The sequence below is a fragment of the Protopterus annectens genome, chromosome 1.part0 (assembly GCF_019279795.1).
Source record: "Protopterus annectens isolate FY-2018-M chromosome 1.part0, PAN1.0, whole genome shotgun sequence".
Lineage (NCBI taxonomy): Eukaryota > Metazoa > Chordata > Ceratodontiformes > Protopteridae > Protopterus > Protopterus annectens.
The window spans coordinates 1,256,899,767-1,256,920,412 of NC_056725.1; the positions used below are offsets into that span (position 1 = coordinate 1,256,899,767).

Here is a 20,646-nt window from a genome sequence, read left to right on the forward strand (position 1 = left end):
GTGTTTGGTTAGATGGAGAGTGCCTCCAGTAAGTCTAAATAAGAGTCGTAGGATTCTTGAAACATAGATGGTGACCTATAGCTTGCTAAGATATGGTAAGGGACTCTGTATCTAAGGTGATTTGCATGTGGATGAACTCCAGGGTATCATTCTGTTTAACCTACCTTGAGGTATACTTGTTGCTAATGTGGATCAAGACACCTTCACCTTTAGTCCCCTGTCTGTGCAGCTGATGGTCTAAATGTGGAAGGCACTGTATCCTTGCACCACCAGGGTATTTTCTGCAGCTTTAAACCATGTCTTGTTAATGGCACAGATGTCTACATTCTCCAGATTGAGAAGAGCTTGTAGGGTGTGGAGTTTCTTGTTAAGATTCCCAGCATGGACCAGTAACAGCTTTTGGTTCTTTTGGGTTTTATTTGTTATGTTGGTAGGTTTATCACTTTGGCATTGCCTGAAAAAGGCTTTACAGGGATGGATATAATTTTAGCCAAAATCCAGAAGCCCGAGGGGGGTCGAGGTAGACAAGTGCAGACCATCTTTGGCAAAGCAATGTGGTGTGTTGACCATGTCCTGCCTGGCTGACGGATATTTAATCCCCCTGTACTGACACCAGAAACTAAGGCAATTGTTAAAGTCAGTCATTTTGTCTTCATACTATGGCATCATCCTTGGTGAAGGTAGAATGCTGCTCAATGAAAGGCATATATACCACTCTGAGACGCACATTCAGAAAGGCTCATAATGTCTCTCTTCCTATAATCCAGAGAAGTGTGTCTCAGGTCATTTAAGTCCTCACGGCCAAAGCATGCCCTGGAGGCATTGGTTTATGATACATTAAAGCAGTGCAGAATGGCATATGCTTTGGTGGATCAGCTCCATATAGCAAAACATAATGCACCTCACAACATCCCACTGCTAGACTTGAAATTCTAAAATGAAAGACAGTTAAATACTATTGCCCAGGCACATATACAGTACAAAGCCAAAAATCAGGAAAGCAGCTTTATTTTTTTCAATATCTGTAAGCCTGGAAGGACATGGTCAGCTGTCCACACTGCTTTGCCAAAGATGGCCTACACTGTTTCCCCATGCTTCTGGACTTTGGCTAAAATTTTATCCATCCCCTTAAAGCCTTTTTCAGGCAATGCCAAAGTGATGAACCTACTGGCATAGCAAATAAAAACCAAAAGAACCTAAAGATAGAAAGACATACAAACAATCAACATAAATGTTTTTGCCTATTTATTTGTTTAGTTTTTGTTAAACAGGTGTACACCCAACTGGGCAGAGCCTATTTACAGTTAAGACCAGAGAAGAAAAGTTCTTCAGTAGCATACATAAAGTAGTAAAAATGCAGGAATAAGTATAAAATAACATCAGTAATGCAAACAAAGCACAAACATTACAATCACAGCAAAAGTGCACAATTGACAGCAGTACTAAAAAGAAGTACGCACTTACATGAGGTATAAACATGCATTTTGTGTACACAACACAATACTATGGAGAATATATCTCAAACACAGTTAAGCCATATTTTATATTATTTGATGCTAGTATTTGCTTGCTTAGATCTTTGCAGGGTGTTTATGAAGGTCAATAACATTTTTGATCACAAGTGCTCCGGATCTCTTGCTACCTTAATGAGATCAGGGAGTTGTTTTTAAACACTAGTTGGTAACCTAGCACTGATATCTTTTTCAAACTGGTGTGGAGTGTTCTGAAGCTGCTGTTAGATGCAGTAAAATTAAAAGAAAGTGAAGAATGAAGCTGCGGTGCTGCATATTTAGTTTTTTTCATTCCATTAGGGTTCTTCTGATGGAGCCAGTTCTGTTGCATTATGTATACCTGTTGTTCTTGGCAACCAGGAATTATAGGATGGTCCTTTTTTTGAAGGAGATGTTCCTGTTATACATAACTTTCCAGTCATCTAAGAACTGTTTCAGGCCATACTGAGCACTTAGTGTATTTAATTTTCCAGTGTTTGGTTTCTTAGAATTTTGGGGTTTTGGTCTTTTTGTTTTCATCTCCTGGTCCTGCTTCTTCAGATAAGCTTGGATTGTTGCTGTTTGAGTGCTGCTATGGCTGGATTTGTTCCACATGGATCAGATAATCGGGGAGTGTGGTCCATAGCAATCTCTGAATGTATTATGTCATTTGCTACCTCCTCTGCCGTAAGACTAGGAGCTTAGAAGCATTGAGGAAATATCAGCAGACTGTACAGGTGGTCTGCCCCCTTACATGAACAGCTTATTAAGACCTGGTGTTTCTACATCTGGCCATTACTATCTGTTGGGGCAGTTTCTAGAAGAGAAAAGTCATTCTCCATGATGTCCAGTGGAGCCTTGGGATGAATGGCAAAACGAAATGCTTCTGGAAAGAGAAGAACTACATGGATCAGTACAGTTTTTAATATCTAATTTTCTGTTTCTGCCTGAAAAGTTTTTGTTGGAAGTCTTTATTCATTGAACAATGTGCATACCTTACTCTTTCAACTCTATGTGTGCATTTTTATTATTATTACAATGTACTAATTGAGCAAAGCTTGCACTTTGGTGACTGAATCACCTTTCTTCTATCATTCTAATGCAGAACTCTACAATCCCAGGGGCTTCCCATTTGACTTACGCCCATTTAACTCTGCTGTGATCTCTCAGACTCCTTAAAATGTACGAGATGAGGAATTGCTAAGAGTCACATGGCTGAGGCCTGGAGGCACTTCTGTGCAGCATATCCTGATTTAGGGAACTATGTCAGGATTAGATTTTCCAGATGGCAAAGCATTACCAGATGTTCCCAGTCATGAGGTTATAACTTGGGTGGTGGGTTAACATCCCCAGCCTTTGGGCAGAACCTGCTTCCACATGCCCTCATAAGGGCTGTGCTGCTTAATGCCAGCTCAATCTATAATAAGAAAGGTATAGTTTTTATTGTTCTCCCTATAGTCAATCTTGTGTTTATATGGAGGCCTGGCTGAAGGATAGCAACTGCTCTCATTGCTGCATCTATTCCATCAGGTCTTGAGATTATTCACAATACTACTTGTAGGATAATATCAATGGTGTGGTAGCCATTTTTGTTGTTCAGTGCTTAGTCTTAGGAAGGAAAAAGGTAGTAGTGCAACTACCCTGAAAAAGGATGTATTCAGCAAACCACAAACATATGATTAAGCTTTATATAACTAGTTTTTGAAACTACTGGACTAAATGGAAAGTCACTACGCTTGTCTTCCATCAGTTGCTAGTCTCAAAACACTTGGCATACTCAGGCAGTATAGCAACACTTTGAAGCTCACAGACAATGAACTACTTACCTCATCACAAACTACCTGTGAGAGATGCAAATATTTAAATATGATTGAAGCATTATTCTCACAAAAGACCACAACCTGTGTGCACTATACACCTTCATACACACCACACAAACACATGGAAAATTATCACATACTGGGACTGTAAAAAAGGGCATTGCCTAAGCCTTGAAGCTTAAACAATACTAGGTCACAATAGAAATTAGAAGCAACGACACATAATACCAGATCCATAACTAAGAATGAGCAGGAAAACACTCATTCCAAATAGAGTATGCTTAAACCCTCTGCTAATACATTATACTGGTGACTGCAGATTCAACAGTAAGACACACAGACTCTAACAAAAATAAAGTGAAACTGAGTTATCTTTCAGTTGCAAATATCTCTCATATTTGAATGGCCCTCAAGACCCTTAAGATGAACAAATATGACTAGGACACTGTGGTGGTCCATTTCTGTATAAAAGACCTGGAGTGCAAATCTTTAAAGGCTATGCAGAAAGACATTTCCAAGCTTTCCATGCATGTCAAAATGGAGGCATAACTCTGGTATTGAGTGTACTCCTACCTTCACCAAGAATGAAACTGAGATAAAAGCAAAAGATGACAGATTTCAACAACTGGCTGAAAATCTGACGTCATTCGATGGGGATAATGTACATGTCAGCACAAGATGAACTGCTGCCCAGCCATACTTGCTTCTCCAAGGATGGCTTGCACCTCTCATTCCAGGGCTTCCACATACTGGTTAAAGCATTTGCTGCAGTTACAGTGTCCTGATAATGGATCTTTCAAGTAAATCACCAAACATCATTAAAGTGTTACTGCTCAACTCTACAGGACTAAATAAAAAATAAATAAATAAATAAATAAACTATATGACCTTGAAGCCCTCCTGCATTAGGAGCACATTAATGTGCGCATTATCACTGAAACTTAGTTTATAAGTATAAAAGACACCAGTGGGGGATTGCACCAAACTGGAACAGTGATGGAGTATCATTATTGATTAAAGACCATATTATCTCAAAGCAGATTCCCAGAGGCACAAAAAAACCCACTTATTGAGACTCACCTCAATAGAAATAAAACCAAGTATCAGATCATAGCATGTTACAGGAATTCGATGACCCACAGAAAACACAGCCATTTAAGTATACTGGATGAACCTCAAATACACAAAAACTCATCATCCTGAGAGACTAACTACTCATTGATTAAACTAGGAAACACACACCTCAAATGTGGGCTATGCCCATAAACAAGAATTCCCTGGATGTAATAGCCAAACTGACCACTAGAAGACAAAACATTCTTGACTGAAAAACCGGAAATTCATCCCTGGTTTGGCACCTATGTCTCTAATGGACACAGACAACCTGTAAATGGTTCATCTCTTAGGCCCATGCATACAGTTATCAAGGGTATCAGAACTTGTCAGAGATTTGAGATGCATGGCTAGGCTTAAAAATGTACCTTGTGGTCATTAGCCTAGTAAACACCTATGAACATGCTCCTTACAAATATAGCAACTATATACACTATCCCACTGGTATACCCTTCCCCAGTCAAGTCTGATCACAAACTGGTAACCTTAATTTTCAAAATCCCTAAACCGGTAAATGCAAATATCACAGTATTCATGGACTTCAAAAATTTATCCTACAATTTTACAATGAAGCCTCAAAGTTAAAGTATAAATGTAACCCTCAAAAAAGATAACATGGCTAGTAGTTATGCAAACATATCCTACACTCACCTAAAAAACATACAAATATGTCAGTCTTTACCAACAGTAAACAAAATAGGAAGGGTAAAAGCAAACTAGCCTGGTGGTCTATAGACAAACAAAAAATGCAATAAAAGGAAAAAGCTCATGACAAAATACAGCAAAACTAGGTCAAGATCAGTATCCCATGGTTACCCAAGACACTGAAAAGTACCATCAAGAAAACAAAGGCTTCTCATGAACTTAGGCTGGCATGGAAAGCTAAGGATAATGACAATTTTTTTACTTATGTCAGGTAAATTACAAAATAACACCCAACATTGCTCTGAACTTACTCACAATGGCTCTACCTAGTCTTATCCAGAACACATTATCAAACAAATTCAGTGCAAATTCCACCCCAAAGACATCTATACAAAACCCATATATATATAAACATCACAAACAAAAAGTACTCTTCAAAAATGCATACATATATAGATGTACACAGTGGATATAAAAAGTATACACACCCCTGTTAAAATGCCAGGTTTTTGTGATATAAAAAAATGAGACCACAATAAATCATTTCAAAACTTTTCCCACCTTTAATGTGACCTATAACCTGTACAATTCAATTGAAAAACAAACAAATCTGTTAGAGGAAAAATATAAAGAAATAAAAAACATACAATAAGCTGGTTGCATAAGTGAGCACACCCTTAAATTAATACTTTGTTGAAGCACCTTTTGATTTAATTACAACATTCTGTCTTCTTGGGTACAGACATCCCATCAATTAAAGAGACTGATTAACCCCAAATAAAGTTCAGCTGTCCCAGTAGGATTTTCCTGACATTTACTCAATTGCCTGCTACATTAAAAGCCATGGTTCAGAGACAGCTTACAAAGCATCAAAGGGATCTAATTGTTGAAAGTCATCAGTCAGGAGAAGGCTACAAAAAATTTCCACAGCATTGGATATACCATGGAACAAAGTGAAGACAGTCATCAAAAAGGGGAGAAAATGTGGGACAATAGTGATGTTGCAAAGAACTGGACTTCCCACCAAAACTGATGAAAAGACAAGATGAAAACTGGTCAGGGAGGCTGCCAAGAGACCTACAGCAACACTGAAGGAGCTGCAGGAATTTCTGGTAAGTACTGGTTTTGTACTACATGTGACAACAATCTCCCATGTTCTCCACATGTCTGGACTATGGAGTAGGGTTGCAAGACCAAAGCTTTTTCTTACACAGAAAAACATTCAGGCCCAGCTAAAATTTGCAAAACAGTACATCGTCTCACAAAAGCATGTGGGAAAATGTGTTATGGTCTGATGAGACCAGGTTTCAACTTTTTGACCACAATTCCAAAAGGTACATTTGGCACAAAAACAACACTTTGCATGACCAAAAGAACACCATCCCCACAGTGAAGCATGGTGGTGGCAGTATCATGGTTTGGGGTTGCTTTTCTTCAGCTGGAACTGGGGCTTTAGTCAATGTGGAGGGAATTACGAACAGTTCCAAATACCAGTCACTTATGGCCCAAAACCTTCAGGCATCTGCTAAGAAGCTGAAGATAAAGAGGAATTTCACCTTTCAACATGACAATGACCCCAAGCATGCATCCAAATCAACAAAAGAATAGCTTCCCCAGAAGAAAATTAAAGTTCTGGAATGGCCCAGCCACAGCCCAGACCTAAATCCAACAGAAAATCTGTGGGGTGACCTGTACAGGGCTGTGCATAAGAGATGTCCTCACAATGTGACAGATTTGGAGCGCTTAGAGTGGGCAAATATTGCCAAGTCAAGATGTGTCATTGTGATAGATTCCTACTCTAGAAGAATGAATGCTGCAATTAAATGAAAAGATGCTTCAACAAAGCATTAGTTTAAGGGTGTCCACACTTATGCAACCAGCTTATAGTACATTTTTTTGTTTTATATTTTTTCCCCTAACAGATTTGTTTGTTTTTCAATTTAATTGTACAGGTTATAGGTCACATTAATGTTGGGAAAAGTTTTGAAATGATTTATTGTGGTCTCATTTTTTATACACAAAACCTGACATTTTAACAGGGGTATGTACACTTTTTATATCCACTGTACATAAATACACCAGAGTAAAAAGGTCACACAGACAAACCAATCAGTAAAATCTAGAAGAGGTTTCACTATGTGATACCTTAAACACTCCTGAACTAGAGGCCTATGGGATATAGCTGAAACACTTGATGTCCTTCAGGGGTCATTTGCATATATCCTATGGGCCTCTATGACAGGAGGTTTAAGGTATCACATAGTGAAAACTCAAGACTGGTGAGGTTTTTCTTGTAGTGTAATATGGAGTTCGGCAGCCCTATTTAGAATCATTCTGCTAACCTCCATGGTCTGAGGAAGGGGCTAGAAAAGGTACCCTAAACATAGCCTGCTTGCCGTGGCAGACAGGGATCCCAACAATATGGTCAAATCACAAAAAAAAAATATATCAGTGACTTCGTTCACCATTGGCACATGGAATGTGCACATGCTCATTGACAGCTCCAAAACATACAGACCTGAGAGACGGACAGCACTTGTCACAAGGGAACTCAGCAGGTACAACATTCACACAGCAGCCCTCAGCAAAACCAGGTTCACAGATGAAGGCCAGCTGACAGAAGTTAAAGCCGGTTATATCTTTTTCTGGAGTGGCTGCAGCAGCGATGAATGTCGTGAAGCAGGACTGGGTTTCGCCATCAGATCTAATCTGATCAGCAAATTAGCCAGCCTTCTAAAAGGATTCAATGACTGACTCATGTCTCTGTGGCTCTCCCTGAAAGGAAAGTGCCACGCCACCTTCATCAATGCATATACCCCCACCATGACAAATTTAAAGGAGATCAAAGACAAGTTTTATGAAGACTTGGGAGTCCCTCACAGCATCTGTGCCCAGGGCAGATAAGCTTGTCATCTTAGGCAACTTCAGTACCAGAGTTGGTGCAGACTACCAGACATGGAAGGGAGTTAATGAGAGGAATGGAGTCGGCAAAAGCAACAGCAATGGGCATCAACTTCTGAAGACCTGCACAGCTCATGACCTGTTGATCATAATTACAGTCTTCCACCTACCTAACCATAATAAGATGTCCCCACGCAGCAAGCACTGGCATCTTAATGATTATGTCATAGTAAGGAGAAGGGACAGGCAGGATGTTAGACTGACTAAGGCCATGTGTGGCACAGACTGCTGGACAGACCACAGACTCATCCTCTCAAAACTTAACATGCACATCTAGCCTAGGTGGTGCCCGCAGGGAAAATAGACCAAAAGGCGCCTGAATGTCAGCAAGTTAGAACAGCATGCCAGAACCTCAATAAGGACCTTGACAGTAAGCTTGACCGACAACTCAGCTTTGGCACCAATGGTGCAGAAGAGGACTGGGCAGCCTTTAGGGATGTGGTCTACAACACTGCTCTCACTCGGACCTGAACACAGAGGCAAACACCAGAACTGGTTCGATGACAATGAAGAAAACATTCAGAAGCTGCTGGATAAGAAGCGTGAAGCTTTCAGATCCCTCCAGCAAGACACTACATCAGTTTCCAAGAAAGCAGTCTATAACTCCATCAAAAGGAAGATGTAAGCAAGGCTCAGAGGGATGCAAGACTCCTGGCTCAGCAGAAAGGCAGATGAGATCCAGAAGTATGCTGATAGCAACAACTCCAAGTGTTTCTATGATGCCCTGAAGACCATCTATGGGCCACAGTCCTCTGGAACATTACCACTGCTCAGTGCCGATGGGTCCACCCTGCTCACTGACAAGAAAGCCATCCTGGAAAGATGGGCTGAGCACTTCAACAATGTCCTGAACAGGCCTTCCTCTATCAATGCCAAAGTCATTGACCTCATGCCACAGGTTGCCATTAATACCTCCCTGGTAGAACCCCCAAAGGGATCAGAGGTTAAGGAAGCAATTAAGCTTCTCTCCAATGGTAAAGCACCAAGCTCTGACTCCATTCCAGCCAAAATCTACAAGACAGGGGTCCAGTCTTGTTACAGAAGCTCATTGAGCTCTTCCTCACCATTTGGCAAAAGGAAGTTATTCCCCCAGGAGCTGAAGGATGCCTCCATCATCCATCTCTACAAGAGAAAGAAAAACAGGCAGTCTTGTGACAATCAGAGGAATCTCTCTCCTGGTCATTGCCAGCAAAATCCTTGCCAGAGTCCTCCTCAATTGCCTCAGTCAACACATGGAAGATAGACACCTGCCAGACAGTCAGTGCAGCTTTAGAGAGGGCCGAGGGACAGTGGACATGATATTTGCAGCAAGTCAGCTTCAGGAGAAGTGCCAGGAACAAAACAGAGACCTTTACATAACATTTGTGGACCTGACCAAAGCCTTTGACACCATCAGTCCTGAGGGGCTATATGGTAGATCATGGAGAAGTTAGGCTTCCCAGGCAAATTCATCAATATGGTGCCCCAGTTCCACGATGGCATGCTTGCTCGAGTACTGGACGATGTAGACTCCTCCAGTGCCGCCCCATTTACCAACAGAGTCAAGTAAGGCTGTGTACTGGCACCCATGCTGTTCAGCATGATGTTCTCGGCCATGTTGTCAGATGGCTTCTGCAATGACGAAGAAACCAGCATGAAGATCAGATAGAGGACTGATGACAGGCTCTTCAACCTGTGGAGTCTACAGGCCAAGACCAAGGTTGAAGAGGATTTTAGGCACTATTTCCTGTACGCAGCTGACTGCACATACAATGCTGCCACAGAGGCACAGATGCAGCAGAGTATGAACTGCTTTTCCACTGCCTGCAGAAACCTTGGCCTCACAATCAATACTAAGAAGACTGAGGTTTTGTATCAGACTGCACCGCAGAAGACATATGTGGAACCAACTATCACCGCTGAAGGTAAGAGCCTGAAGGCTGTTGAAAAGTTTACATACCTCGGCAGCACACTCCAGATTTCTGAACATTGACGAGGAGGTAGACACATTCAATGCCAAGGCAAGCTCTGCATTTGGGTGGCTGCGGGAGTCAGCGTGGGAGAGGTGTTAAACGGTCCACAAAGCTGAAGGTGTAACAAGTCGTACTGCCCACACTACTGTTTGCCTGTGAGACATGGACTGTGTACAAGCGTCATGCCAAAAAGCTAAATCATTTCCATATGAACTGCTTAAGAAGGCTGCTGAAAATTAGGACAAAGTTCTAGACACAGTTGTCCTCTCCCAAGCTGGACTGCCAAGTATCTACACCCTGCTGAGAAGAGCCCAAGTCAGGTGGGCAGGCCACACTGTACGTATGCCACACTCCTCCCCAAGAGACTATTCTATGGTGAACTTTTGGGAGGAAAACACACACAAGGTGGGCATAAAAATAACTTCAAGGGCATGCTGAACATCTCTCAGAAGAGCTTTGGCATTGACCTGGACTCCTAGGAAATCCTAGCACGAGACCGCCCTACCTGGTGAAGCTACATCAGCAAAAGTGCTACCTCCTACGAGCAGAACAGGACTGGAGACATGCAGAGGAAGCATGAGCTGCGTAAATTCACAGGCAGCTCTTTGTCAACCAATCCAACAGACCGCTTGTGCGCGACGTGCGACAGAGCTTTCTGAGCCCACATTGGACTGATCAGCCACAGCCGGACACACCGTACTCAGTTAACCTCCTTGACGTGATGTCCTTGGTCATCGTTGACAAAGCTGGACGAACAACAATATATATAGAGAGACAGACAGTGAGAGGGAGAGACAGAGAAATTCAACATGAGGTTATCCATTGCCTTTGTACCAGATGTATGTCATACATACCTCTCAACCTCATAGAGTAAGAACTCTGATCAAAGCCATAAATAAAGGTGGGACAAGGGCCCAAAAATACAGACAATTTTTAAATACTGCTCTTACAAACTTAGAAAGTTGACAGAATAACAGGTTTTGCATTAGCATGAATTTTTGGAAGGGTATGAAATCTGAAACTCAACTGTCTGTCATTATTTTCTAACTTCAGTCTTTAATGATTTGCAACTAATTTGCCAGAAAACCACAATTTCTGAAAAATGAACCAAAAATATGAGGCAAAAATCTGGACATTCTGTGAAAATCTGCACAGTTGAGATATGATCGTCATATACCAGTTTTGCATGGACCTTGCGAATTACAGAAGCAATACCCTGAAAAGCCTCATTTCCAAAGCCATGGAATGGTCATAACTGACATGATAAAACATGATATAAAAATCTTATAAAAACTTGATCGACAGCAGTGTGACTTTGTTATGAGTTGATTCTGTCTAATGAATTTAGTGAATTCTTTTAGAGGGTAAGGTAAGCCATGGATGGTGGTCATTCTGTCCACAAAGCATACAATGACATCACCAAGGCATCTGATACCACACCAAATGCCAATAGATTTTTACAAGCAAAACTAATCCTGATGTTGTTTGATGGATAGCAAATTGGATGAGCACTAGAACCCACACAGTGAAGACGGCAGGCATGTCCTCCGAGAGGATGAAGTTAGCCAGTGGGGTCACATAGTGATTTATGCTAGGACCTGTGCTACCTGACATCTACTTCTCTGATCTCCAAATCCCAAACAGAGAACTGTGATTAACCAGTTCTGCAGATGATTGTAAACGGAGTATTATAATGAAATCCCCTTCTGATATGCAGAACAAACAAAGTGAACTTACTTCTCACTGATGCTGCAAAAAAGTCTAAAACTAAATGCTAAAAATGCAATATTGCTGCATTTGGTAAACAAACTCTCTACATAACTTACAGTATGGAAAACACCCCCCCCTGCAAAACAAAGATGTGAAAGACCTTGGAACATGAACAGATAATGTCCTCTAGCTAGGAAAGCTTTCATTTCTGTATTTCCAGTGTGGATTCATGACAGAGCGTGCAGATCCACTGTAGTACACACGTGTACGTCAAACTACATGTTTATAATTACTTAGTTTTAGCAGTGACATTCATTATGTAACATAATGTAGCTTTTTGTTCAGTATTTTTTTTAAAGTGCAGCTGATGTTAAATTTGTTTTTTAATGCAGGTGTTGTTGCTGAGTTAGGATACAGTAGGGAATTCTGGTTAATGTTCCTCTCTATCTTATTGGAGAGAGGGATTCTTTTCTTAATCCTGAGGTAAAACAAATGAAATTTGGGAATCCGAAATGGGTGATATGAAAATCAACAGGCATCACTTATTTTACTAACACAGATTGCTAAAAAGCAAATTCAATGTCTAAGCCATCCCAGGCTCTTTTGGCAAGAGGTAACAAACATGAAGACGACAAAAAGAAGTACATACTATGGTAGAGTGTGTTACTGTCGGTATCAGAAATCATGCTGCTGTAACAAAAATATTAGGCAAAGATTTTAGCATCCATAGGGCCACAAGGCTATCATTCACAAAACAATAACTCTTACAACCCAAACGTCTGCTTCAGAAAAATAACCAAAAATCAAATACATAAAATATCCTACACGCTACCATTACAGCAATCTCAGGATTCCATCAATAATCCAAAATACTTAAAGACTGTAGCAGATTAGAAAGAAACACTATTACTCATACTCAGTTTATCATCCATAAATGATATATTCCTCTCACATTGTAAATAATTGACAGTAACTCCAAAATGTAAAATAATTCACCTGCATGCACTGTCACAATATCACCATACAACTTCATTCTTAACCAGCCTATTAAAGTTACTTCAGCAAATAATGTCATATCAGCTTTAGAACACCTGCACAAATACAAAATATTTGTTAATGATCAGCAAGGTTTCAGACCTAGAAGATATGCACATTCTGCATTTTGGCTACTTACAGACCAAATCCAAACGTGCATACATGGACAAGGCCTTGTAACAAGCTGTTTCTTTACAGACCACAGAGATCACTTTAATACTACTGACCACGACTGGCTACTCAAATCAGTGCTCACCACAGATACCAGTGACATTCCGTTGAATAACAGATCTCCCCAAGTAAAACTACACAATGTCCTATATACCCAACTATAAAAGAAATATCTCTGGAGCCTGATCATGGATGTTAACTTTGTTATTTAAAAATACTTAAATTCTATGCTCTACATAGCTGTTACAATAAATACAATCCTTTAAGCAGGTGACATGGTCATCTAGCACAGCCAAAATAATTAAAAGCAACAAGACAAAGAAACAGCACGAGGGCTATTTCTGCTCCAAGTTTAAGGTAAAGCTGCAGAACATAGCACTGACACTAAAAATAGCCATTCTGGTCAGTTTCATAGTTTACAGGTCACTGTGTCTGAACAAATGCATTTTAATAACAGAAGTGATAAGACCCTTACGCTTTTGCTTTTATATAACGAAACTGTCTTTACTTTGAAGTCTGGCACTTTACGCCATAAAGATGCTAATTTGAAATGTAACTGAACGTAGTTAATTGTACACTTCCTCTTTTCTTTTTTATTTTTAATAGTAGCATATTTTTGCAATAAAAAGAAAAACTCAGCCCAAACTATGTGTACTTACTCATGTGTCTAATTTTTTTTTTAAGTTGTAAAATATTACTTCAGAAATAGTAACGGCTTGTATGATCACATTACTGATTAGTTACTTCTTGATTTGTAGAGAGACTTTTGGTTGAACTTTAACAGTCTGACCAGACTCACTTTAACAAAGCAAATTCATTTCTGGAAGTTGTTTTATTTATTAATAATAATAAAAAAGAAATCAACATTTTACAGTAAAGTAACTTCTGCTACTTTTATTGCATTTTTCAAAGTGTACACCAAAAGCACTTAGCAAGTTCTCACTCATTTGGAGTATTTTTTAACAAAAAAGTTCTTTAACAAAAAAGTTCTCAGATTGTAACTATTGCATTTCTGACAGAGTGATTAATCTTTGCATGTTAATAAACATGAATACAAGACAGAAATACATGGGTAATGACTTTTTGATGAAGCAGGATGTTATTATGGATATTGTTTGAAAATGTTTTTCCATATATCAGTCTAGCAATGGAAGCTTTTTGAAAATATTGCTAATATTTGTCATTAAGGCAGCTTCTATTTAGTTATCTGAAAATTTTACAGAGGAACTCATGAAGACTATAGCTGACCAAAGAGCTGCAGCAAAGCTAAAGAACAAGCAATTCAAGAAAGGAGGGAAAAATTTCAGTGTGGTTAGTTTTCTACTTGCAGTTACGTCCTGCTAAAACAGGTGTGGTTTATTAAAACATTCCCCTATCATGTGACAGGTCAGTCTGATAGTTACAATTCATCAGGTCTAATACAACATTTCTCCTATACTTGTGTTATCCCCAAAATTTTATATGACAAACTAGATTTAGAATACACCTGAGAATACTAGCACTCAGACCCAAACACTCCAGTAACGGAAAAGTGCACGGCCAAACACTGAACTATTCCAAAAAAAACACACAGACCAGCACAAATTGGTCAGCAATTCCATTTAATAAAACAAAAAACAGACCGGTTTCGGCTAATAAGCCATCTTCAGTGCATAATACTAGTATCATTCCACCCACCATTTATATAACCTTGTCTATTTCCATTGGTCCATCACAAATGCTCATTCAAACCTGGTGTACATAGTGCACCTAACAAAATAATCCATTTCCTTTCTTTTTTATCCAGAATATCATGCCAACCTATTTTGACCCTATCATTACTCATATCCCTATCTATAATACTAAACCTGAACTGGACTGAAACATGTTGTTTAGTGTGTTTATAAAGTGTATTTGATAATCAGGCACATCTAATCTCGCTTAGATGTTCAGAGATACGTAATTTTATAGGTCGGGCAGTCTGCCCTACATAAAATGCTTGGCAATTGCAGTTCACCAAATAAATAACCCAGTCTGAGCTACAATTCCCATAAACCTGTACATCAAAAACAAGTGGAGTATTGCGATAAGTGAACTCTTTTGTCTTATTCACATAAATACAAAAGCTACAGTGATTACAGTGCTGACATCCACGCATCACCTCACCTCCTAAAGTCAACTTTTGTACTGAATTACTGTACACAGAAGGTTGTTTATAGTGATTTAACCATCCACCAATAATCTTACCCCTCCTATATGAAAAAAGACATTTAGAGGGGAATTATATTCCTCAATAAATTTTCTGAGGTCAAAATACCCCAATGTTTATTAATAATACTAATCAAAACTGAAATACTGCTACCATTAACCAACCTCAGCTGGATATTAGAAACTGTTTTTTTAGTTTGATATTTCAACAAGGTCTGCCTATTTAAATTATGAGCATAATTGCTTGAATCCATAACTTGTCTCAAATTATATCCCTTATTCAAAAACCTATCAACTGTTGACTCTGTGCCGAAAACGCTTCCCCTGTTGAACATATTCGTCATATTCTCATAAATTGAGACTTCGGAATATTCTTAATGATATGTTTAGGATGACAGCTATCTGAATGCAACATTGTATTGACCTCTGGATGTTTCCTATGTACTTGACTTAAGTCCCGTCCTGTTGCACATAGATTTCCACATCCAAAAATACTATTTTTGTGGAACTATAACTTAATGCAAACTATAGTCCCCATTTATTATCATTAAGATACTTCACAAATTCATTCAAATATTCCACATCTGAGCACCACACCAACCAACAATCGTCTAGGTATATACGCCATATATCCATTGATTTTAAGTACAAATTATGCATAGGATCATGAATAAGCTGTGCATCCACATAACCCATGAACACATCTGCATATATGGTGGCAAATGATGCTCCCATAGATGTTCCCCTTAAACGCAAATAGTATTCTTGTTGAAAATAGAATACATTTTTGTTTAGTACATGTTCTACTATACAGACTAATAATGTGTTAAATCACGGACTACATAAAGAAATTTTGTCCAACCAATAATTAATTGCCTCTACACCAGCCCAATGAGGAATGTTTGTGTATAGGGACATTACATCAAGGGTACACATATACCATCCTGGTTCCATCTGAGCATCTTAAATTATGTTCAAAACGTCTGTTGTATCTTGTATTCTAGATCTTACATATGATAGAAGTGTTTTTAGAGAATATGTTAGAAAAACAGATAATGGCTCCATTAGAGACCCTGTACCTGAGACAATTGGTCTACCTGGAGGTTTTTGTTTGTTCTTATGGGTCTTAGGTAACATGTAGAAATATTGTCTTTCAGGATCCTTAATCATAAGCTGGGTCTTGGTATCTTTAGTAATGATACCTTCTTCCCTTGCCAATTCCAAGAATTGATCAATTTCTTTCTTAAATACTGGTGTTGGATCCAAAACATTTTCTGATGAAAACTGTCTATGTGCCTCTAACTCATACATGTCCCAGTCCCATACCACCACCACACCCTCTGTCAGCTGGGCTGACAACAATCTTCCTGTTTTTCTTAAGATTATCCAATGCCTGTTTTTGTGACATAGTCACAGAGTGTTCCTCTGACAAAACAGGCAAGACTTCTTATTGGAGAACCATACAAAATGTCACACTCTCTTGATGAAATCACTCTGATCCAAAACTGGGTAGAGCCCATCTCACTTCTAGGGAACAAGGAAAACTCTGGAGTAAAGCCCTGTACAAACTTGTGTCTAAACTAGTTGACAATGACTTGTCCAACAAAAATTAAGAACTATGTTGTTTTCATTTCACAACAAAATCTGTTAACTGTTAAAACACATTTACTTGTCCTATAGACTATTTTAAAAGGGAAAAAAAACAGAAACCGGATTTTCAGACATAACGGTTTCACCCTATTAATCAAATACATTTCCTGTTAGTTCTGTGGCAAAAGGTTGAGTCACAATGACTTGGAGCCCCTATGCAGTTGAATACCTTTCATTACAGGAATGCATTGTAGAGGGATGTTGGAGTGTTGGTTATCTTGTGGCATGCATGACAGTTCAGTAATGTATGTCAATGTACATAAAGCAAGAACTGAAGTTTATTGTACAATGAACATGCATACAGACACACACTGCTGCTATCCCAGCATGCAGAAACAATACTCACCACCAAAAAGGTCAAGCACAGCTGACGAATCCTGTTTTGCAGGGGAGGCAGCAGGTAGAGCTGATGATGGTGGTGTAAATGCATCCACTGCAGCAAGTGAGATAAGTATTAATTAGTGTTAAGTACAAAATCAACTTCAGCACATCAATGCGCACTTCTGTTTTACGGACGATTCATTTATCAACAGATAAGGAATTTTATGAACTTTCTGTCTAGAAATAATGGCAACTGGTCATTCATTCAGTCAGTCAGAATTAAATCAATTGATTCACTTCTTCAAAATGTTTAGTGAATCTCTGTATTGCTGTTAGGGAGCTATCTCCTTTCTCCAATTTATAGTGACTTCAAAGCTATTTATAACAGTTGACAGTTGCAAATATGGGGGATTTATCTCCCACAGAGATCATTAATTTCTGCTCATTTTAGAGTCCAATACAATGTAGTTTTCAAACACTGTTCTTCAGTCAGAGGATGCATAAGATCAGATTCCAACTGATGAAGCACTTATACTAAGAAAAATCACAGGATACTATGCCCTTAAGCGGAGACAAATTGTAAAATCCACTACACAAATCCACCTCTTCCAAAATAAATTATTTAACTTCGGACAAATTTAAAGCAAATTCAATAACCATACACAACACCTACTGCCATTTCAAGACTAAAAATAGGGAGACTAAAAATGGAAAATAAAATAAAAAATAATAATAAATTAAAAGAGAACAAAAACGTAATCTTGTTGATTAGAATTTTTTAGATGTCAATTTTCTTCCATAAAACAAATGGGTACTTATCTCTCTGATGGTTTTGTACCAAGTATCAAAACTGAGCTCAAAACATTGTTTTAAAAGCAAAAACAAAATACAACCCTAATTTATATTATTTTATATGGTAGAAGGTCGATGATCATTTCAGCCTTCCATACTTGTAACAAACATGAACTTATATTATAAATGCATAGGCAAACAGTGTATTCAATTCAACACTTAGTATGAAAGTAAGCTTTGCTAATATTGAACTCTCTGAAAATGATTTAACACTGTTAAAAATGTCACATAAAATGAATTTCTAAATGGAATACAAAAGAATACAGCAATTCCAAAAAAAAAAAAAAAGGTGTGACAGAATTACCACCTGCACTGAATACTAGCTTATTACTGTGTCTCAGATGTTGCACCATCAGGCATGATAATGTAAATCAGAGCTGTGTGACTATCGCATGGTGCTCAGTAACAAGCATGGCTGAAATGAATGGGATGCCGTGGTACTGTATGGTGTTCATTCCAACAGTGCATGCAGCAGAACAGCACTGTAGGAGGGGCTTAAACACAGCAGGGGAAATAACATGCACTTTGCATTAGTGTGGACACTAAGGGGAGGCTTTGGGATGGGGGGGTCTGACTATTATATTACTCTAAGCAGGCTACAACAATACAGCACCATACATCTTGCATTAACGAGGGAAAAGCCAGGCTATGGGAGGGTGATTGTTATATTATGCGTAAAAGGGCACACAGCAGACTTAGCTCCCTGCTTTGTCAGCTATCAATTACATTCAAATGGCCTTAGAATTATGCAAGTGTGATGCCCACCACTTCAAACAATCTTACCTCTGTCCCTACAGGCTGGTGTGTCAGGAATTTTTTCTAACTTCTCTGTGCAGTGCTTTCTTTTTTCTCTCTGCACTGGCTTCCTAAGCACCAGTTGTCTTTATCACCAGATCTGGCATAAATTGTTACTATATTGGTTACTATATTGGCTCCATTTCCCTACATTTCTATTGCTCTGATGATCATTCTTCAAATGCCAGCTTTTCCCAGCATCAGCTACCCAGGCTCCTCTGGTGTCCTACTTAGCACCGATCTTTTTCATGTTTTAGCACATTTATTAAATTATCACTTAAGACACAGACAAACATGCATTTATATAAAAGAAAATAAACCATATTAACATGTTTTCATTTGCATACATTACACATCACATGTTCTTTTTTTACAACTATCATCAGTCCAACACTATATAAATTGCCCAATTCCTGCCATCCCTTAAACCTCCTCCAGAACAGTATATGTATTGTTCCCACAATTTTCTTTTATTTTATGGAACTTGTCCCTTCCATTTTTTAAAGATCCCACTTCTAGTTCTTTTAACTCTGTTACAATATTAAATAACAAAATAAAGTAAAATCCACAGAACCACCACGTCAGAGTAGAATAAAATGCATAGTTTAATATAAGGTTAGCGATTTCCCCCATTTCTCCCATTTCTTAATAGACTGCCTGTTAGTTTCAACCAACTTATGTCTATTACATGCTGGACTCCAGCCTGTGTTAAGATATTTCTTACCCAGCCTGTTTTAAGTTATTTCTTACCTGATAGTACTACACAACAAAACCTCTTATTCTTACTATGAACAGTACATAGCCTTATTCTGTTAAGAGTTTTTAGTGATTGTGCTCGACTCTGAGCTTGCTCTAGTCACACCTACATAGAGTGTTGTAAACTCTCATAACCCCCATTCCACCAATTAGCTCTCTGCAGGAGTTGATATTACATTCTGGGACTCCAGGCCCCATTTTCAAATTGTTTTCTTCCTTGCTGCTGACTCTAACTGTGTTCCCTCAGCTTGCTCTGTAAGTTCTTTTACTTGTTTACCTGTTTTGTTCTGCTCTTCTCCCTACAGCTGCATGTGTAATTAACCCTTCCCACTATGGTCCAGGAAATAACCCCTAAAAGACTTCCATTACGGGACACTACCACAACCTTCTAAGGAACTTCCAAACTATAGCCCCATCAGGATAAAATATAAAGTGCATGTACTGCAATATTTTACTAGTGCTCACCACCGTGGTGCCTGTACTTTACCCCGCGCTTGCCAAGCAGCCTACAGCGGTCCTTAACTCTCTTACCTCCTATGCTACCTCATATATATATTTTTACCACCAGGTGGCACTGCTATCCCACTTACTGATTAAGATCTCCTAAATCTGTTTTCCTTCTCTCCCAGACTATCCCCCACTCCCATTCATACTTGCCCCACTGGCCTGATTTGACTTGACTTGAGCTGTATTTCACCACCTTACTCCCCTCAGCCTCATTTTCCCCTGCTGTCCCTGTACTTCATTCACAAAGCACACTTTTCTGCTTCAGTTGGCTGACTGGTTTCAGCCAGCCACCTTCTCTTTAGCTCTTCCCACTCCATTCGTCCTACGGGCTCACGCCGCTCTCCTACCCTGCCCCCAATTCCCATCCACCCCCAGTACTCCTATTTATTTATTTATTTATTTGCAGTTGGTTTACCAGGATAGTCCATTGGGCCAAAAATAACCCGTTTTCAATGGAGTCCTGGGGAGAAAAGCTCCAAAACAGACAGATTAGGTACATGCAAAAGATTGCTAATAATAATTATACAAGAGTAAAAGAAAAAAAAAAAAACATTTCAGCTCAAAATTCAGGAAGCATTCAAAACAATACAATCTAATGAGGGTTAATGTGAAGTAAATATGCTGAGAAAGTGACGTTGTTTTACATATATATCCTACCTTTATTGGAACCCAAAACCCCTT

General features: G+C 39.1%; 1 protein-coding gene across 18 annotated transcripts in view; it reads right to left on the reverse strand.

Moving 5' to 3' along the window:
- Positions 1 to 20,646, reverse strand: part of SNAP91 (synaptosome associated protein 91) — a 2,005,574-nt gene that overhangs the window by 268,047 nt on the left and 1,716,881 nt on the right. For all 18 annotated transcript variants that reach the window (XM_044066094.1, XM_044066049.1, XM_044066072.1 and 15 more), the window contains one exon: positions 17,081 to 17,167. In XM_044066094.1, coding sequence (XP_043922029.1) covers positions 17,081 to 17,167 — 87 coding nt within the window. The remainder of the gene's footprint in view (positions 1 to 17,080; positions 17,168 to 20,646) is intronic.